General features: G+C 37.3%; 1 protein-coding gene across 2 annotated transcripts; it reads right to left on the bottom strand.

The window, feature by feature from the left end:
• On the bottom strand, positions 1-4,935 carry LOC131256142 (uncharacterized). 2 transcript variants are annotated; one of them, XM_058257190.1, is made up of 2 exons: positions 4,801-4,935; positions 1-400 (listed from the first exon to the last, which is right to left on the bottom strand). In XM_058257190.1, the coding sequence occupies exons 1-2, from the start codon at positions 4,931-4,933 to the stop codon at positions 135-137; spliced, it is 399 nt and encodes a 132-aa protein (XP_058113173.1). In that variant the 5' UTR covers positions 4,934-4,935; the 3' UTR covers positions 1-134. The 2 variants fall into 2 exon arrangements, with proteins under 2 accessions (XP_058113173.1, XP_058113172.1); XM_058257189.1 differs by having other exon boundaries at positions 4,786-4,935.
• Positions 4,936-5,304: the final 369 nt, after the last annotated feature.

Raw genomic sequence — 5,304 nt, forward strand, 5'->3', positions numbered from 1 at the left:
TGAACCAAAACAAGCCTTTTTATAATGATTTAATAGATAATTTTCACAAACATTATTTTTTCCAAAGTACGACAATTAAAACTAATAGTCTCCCTTTCTCTTTAATTATATTCGTAATCTTTTTCTCATTTAATTTAAAACAAGAAAATGAAAACTAAGAGCCATCCAACACTGACTTGCATTACGGTGTGAGAAATTGGAGATGTTAGTAAGGTGGATGCACCATTCCGCCTCTCATTTCGTGGACGTGTAATGACTCCCCCGCCACCTCCATGGGCTCCTTTACCTCCACCAGCTCCACCACCTCCACTGCCTCCATGAGCTTGTAATTTCCTCCTCGGAAATTCCCATTGCCTGCTCTCAGCATCTCCATTGAATTCGATGATTGAGAGAGTTAAACCTGTGGTTAACTCATATAAGATGAGTAACAATTGTTTAAAACATGAATAATTATAAACACCTCCCCCTTTAGTTTGGATTATTTCAAATACCTCCCCTATGGTTTACAAATTCATTGCGAATTTCCCCACACAATCTATTAGCATAATTATGTTTGACAACTTGGCTGTTTTAGCCCTTCGTCAAAGTAACTAACTGGTTTAGACATATAAGCCTACTATAGTGCATGTATGCTATCCAATTCATTCAACATGGTCACTCCACCATGAAAATGGAAGATTGTAGAGGTGAATCCAACATCTTGTGGTCCACCATGTAAATTTGGAGGTTCTTGGGTGGGTGTGGTCCACTCAATGATTGGATTAGCCTAAACTTTTTGGTGTTCAATATTTATGGTGGAGGGACCCTCCTGGACAGATGAATACCATTTGCCCATGACGTTGGGCTACGTACGTGTAGGAAAAACATATAAGATGAGGTTATTTTTGCCATTTTCTGCATATTTCTCTACCATCTCTAGTAGATGGTACGTACTTAACAATAATCCAAACCAAAATGAGGGTGTTTACAATTGTTAGAAACCACTGGGGAGTCCTCTACAATTATTCCTTAAAAAAATATGGAAGAGAGTCTCTCAATTTCCACAAGTAACTGTAGATGAGAAAACCGAGAAATTAGAATGGCTATCTTGGTGTTCATAGCATCTAATCTGCTTAGAAAGGTCTCTCACTATGAAAATAGGATGCTCTAAAATTCAACCGGCCCTATCTCAACATCAGGTGGCCCACCATGTAAATTTGGAGGTTTTGAGTGCATGTGATGTACTGGTGAATGGATTAGCCTACATGTTTTTGGCATGCAATATTTACAGTGGAGGGTCCCCTCCTGGACAGGTTGAATACCACTCATGCATGATGGTGGGCCCACAAGTGGGGAAAACTTCAAAGATAAGGTTATTTTTGTCAGTTGGTGCAGATTTCTCTAACATTTCTAGTAGATGGGAGGTATACTTGCAATAATTTAAACTAAAAGGATGGTGTTTGCAATTATCAGAAACCACAGTGGAGGTTTCTACAATTATCCCTTGTATAAGGAAGAGTGTCTCAACCAGGCAGACAAAAAAACAAAGTTAAACTGTGAATGGCTCAGAATGGTGGATATGTGGGATCTAAGCTATTTAGAACAGCCCCCACCGAGAAGATGAGACACTCCAAAAATCAGCTCCATCTCACAATCAGGTGGCCCACCACATTTACTTGGAGGCTTTTGGTGGTTCTCCATGGTTTTCTCTGGCATGGCACACCTGATTATTAGATTGGCTTGATTTTTGGGCCATTTTATTTTCGTAGTGCGACAACCTGCTGGATTGGTCGGATTTTATACATGCAGCACGGTGTGCCTCACATGCAACTCCCATATCGAAAATGGGAACCCTCTCTCGCACAAGCATCCAACATGTCCAACATCTCACCCATCACGAAAATGGAATGACTGAAATATTAGTTTGATCCAATCATCAGGTAGATCACACCATAGAAGCAATGGGTAATCACCCAAAGGCCTCCAGATCATGGGGCTCATGTTATGGTTGGATCAACCTATTTTTTGCATTTGATCATCATTGTGGGTGATCCTGCTCAACGGTGTGGATGTCATACACATCATAATAACCCTACACCCAACTAGTTGCATGATTTTTCTTATTCATGCAGGCGACATGTTTTCAAAGCCGCTGTAATATTGCAATAGTGATATAGTGTTGATATAGAACAGGTGGTAGATGAGTTCAGTAATGGTCAGGATCCAAGAAGATCAGGCAGGAAAAAACGGATTAGAGCTTAGAGCTCGTCAAAACATGTTTGGGGTGGACTAATAAACTTTGATTGATTAGTCATAACTTGGAGCTCTTCAATAGCTCTTCAACGGTATATTATACACATGAAATGAACAACTAATCGCAAAGTTCTAACCATTGGAAGATACAATAGAGTGCAGGATTAGGCTGTTTTTGCCCTAGTTTGAGTTCTTTCTTCTTCTTCTTCTTCTTCTTCTTTTGAAAGGTACTGCAATTTTATTAAGCCAAAAGGCAAAGAAAAACAAAATGATAGAACAAAAAATTACAGATTAAAAAGATCCTTTATCAGGGTTCCAGTCCCTAATGAAAGATTGAAACTTAGAGAGAACTCCTTGAACTGAAACCTTGTCGATACGACAGACACTGTTATTATGTTCGCCCTAGATTGCCAAAATGACAACTAGGAGAACAAGCTTCCGTTTTCCTTTTGCCAAAATGAATAGCATGCCAAGATCGAAAAAGGCTAGCAATCGAACTTGGCATAACCCATTGGATATCAAACTTTGAGAGGATCTCATGCCGAAAACTAGAAGCAACCTGACAGTGGATAAGATGTTGGGTGTGGGGCTACTATGATGTTTGTATATGGCATTCAGCCCGTTCCTTCAATAACATTAACTTTATATTTCGTTATTTATTTATTTATTTATAGATTTCCTTGTAGATTCAAGGACTATACTAAAGAAGAAGAAAGTGATATTTCTCTTTTTGCATGCCCCACCACATTGGGCATCTTTCCTATACTTTCATTTAAAAGTTTAAAACATTAGCATTTCTACCACTCTTTCTCTTAGACCCTTTATTTTTTTAAAAAACCAATTATGTATTTTTATTTTCTGTTTAAATTTTTTTTAAATTTACCACTAGGTTTTCCCTTTATATCCAATAAAATCCCTGAAAGTTTGAAAACTGTCCTAAAAAATGCCAGCAACAAAAATTACCAAGAATGTCATTTCTCAGTATGACTAATAACTGTGAATGTTCATGTTTTAAGCTGCGTTTGGATGCACATATTCAGTTGCAATAATTAGTTTAATTAAGTGGAGATGATCAAATTGCAATAACTTTATGGCATGTTTTGGTCGAAAGAGATCAAAAACTTCATTACTTTGATAGAGTGTGATGGATGATAGGCAAGCACTTCCATCTACTCAAAAAATTCTAGTCATGGCATACAAATAATTCAAATTAAATCGTCCAAATTATGTATAAGAAATCATAATATAGAAGATAATGTTTGAATCACATTTCATTAAGAGAGTTACATTACATTTTATAAAGTTAGACAATATCAGCTTACACACAATCAAGAAGAGATGATCTTGACAGATTTTTGGCAAGTTGTGACTATATTATCTCTAACTTTATCTGCTTTTCTTATATGAAGATTTCATTACAAGCTGAAATTTCTTTCTTTAGGACATGGTCTATGAACTATATGAGATATTGAACCTAATGTGAAAGATAATGTGATAATATATATAATCTATATGTATTACAAAACAATTAGTATTTAGATTAGATGACCTATCAGATTGGGGGACATTTATTGGACAGTCAAACCTGAAATATGTCCAATGGTTTTACTTGACAAACAAGCGTCCTAATCAGGTTAGAATTATTCAACCAATCTGACTTCTGATAAGGGAACTTAGCTCACTAGGTTTCACAGTCGAGTGAGCTTTGTTTGAGTTCATGTATGTCATGCGTACCCTTTCCAAGTTCCTGCATATCAAGCATCATTTGCATCCAGAGTATTGAATAACTTCCCCTATAGGACTTCTTAACACCTAATATTTCCAAGTGAACCAACGGTTAACATTCAAGTAAAGATCGTGGCCAACATAGGGTTCCAACAAGGCTAAAATTTCATGGGCAGTCAGTATCTTGTGATAGCAAGTCCAATGAATGATTTGGATCTTGAACACATGGCAAAAAATTAGTCATAGATGAGAGGGGAAAATATCAAAGTCTTGCTAATGCTAGTACTTTAAAATGGGGAGGGAGGGAGCAACTTTCAGGACAAGTGCAACAGCTCCTGATTGAATGAAAAATCAAAAATAGGTGCCACCCTAGTCCTTACGGCCTGTTTGGGTGCAACTTAAAAATGAATTCGTTTCATTTGATTTAATCCTAATTATGTTTTAGATATCATAGTGTATATAATTAGTTGGTTAACTTCTTGGTAGGGATTAAAAATATAACCAATAATTTATATAAACTATGATGTCTAATACGTAATTATGATTAAATAAAATGAGATGAACTCATTTTTAAGTCCACCCAAAAGATCCCTTTAATTTCCATAATAGAAATGGACTGGACTCCAAATTAAAATTAGGTTAATTTCAAGCTTCAAAGGAATGAAACCAATATTTGGCAAAGGCTAGGAAACTTTCCTCTTATTAATCGAACTGGATGTTTACGATTCAATTCAATTGTGCATCCAAACGCAGCCCTAGTAACATTCCTCGCGAACCGATGCACCCTGTGTGTGTGAGTAATAGTTGTGTACAAGTTAAAAATCAAACCTAGAAGTTGATCACCTTGTGCGATCTCGCCGGAGAGTATGAAACCTTTGTTGTTTGACATGGTGACGGTTTCGAGGGTCGCAATTAGACCAATTAGAAAGCATGAGATGAGAAAGAGCAATGGGAGCAACTTGATTTGCATTTTCATTTCTTTTCTGGGTTTATGCAACTCTAGAAATGAGATTAGGTGTTTTATAGGCAAGGCAGGTAATGGGCTTGGGCCGACATGGCCTAGGCCCATGGACCAGGTCCATACCAAATTCAGGCCAGCTTGATAAATGAGCTGGACCTTTGCCCTAAAAATTTGGTCCAAGACTAGCATTCCTTTTACTGTGAGGAATGATTGCATGTCTTTCAAAGTATGGTGATTACCATATATTGTGAAGCCCGTTGTGATGCGAGAGTTCCATCCAACCCGTCCACTACATGTGTGCGTACTAATGTTAGGCCAAAATAACAAAATCAAGCTTGATCCATTAATCGTGGGGGCCACAACAAAGGGAAAATGAGGGACATGTG

This window comes from Magnolia sinica, chromosome 9 (genome assembly GCF_029962835.1).
Source record: "Magnolia sinica isolate HGM2019 chromosome 9, MsV1, whole genome shotgun sequence".
NCBI classification, from domain to species: Eukaryota; Viridiplantae; Streptophyta; class Magnoliopsida; order Magnoliales; family Magnoliaceae; genus Magnolia; species Magnolia sinica.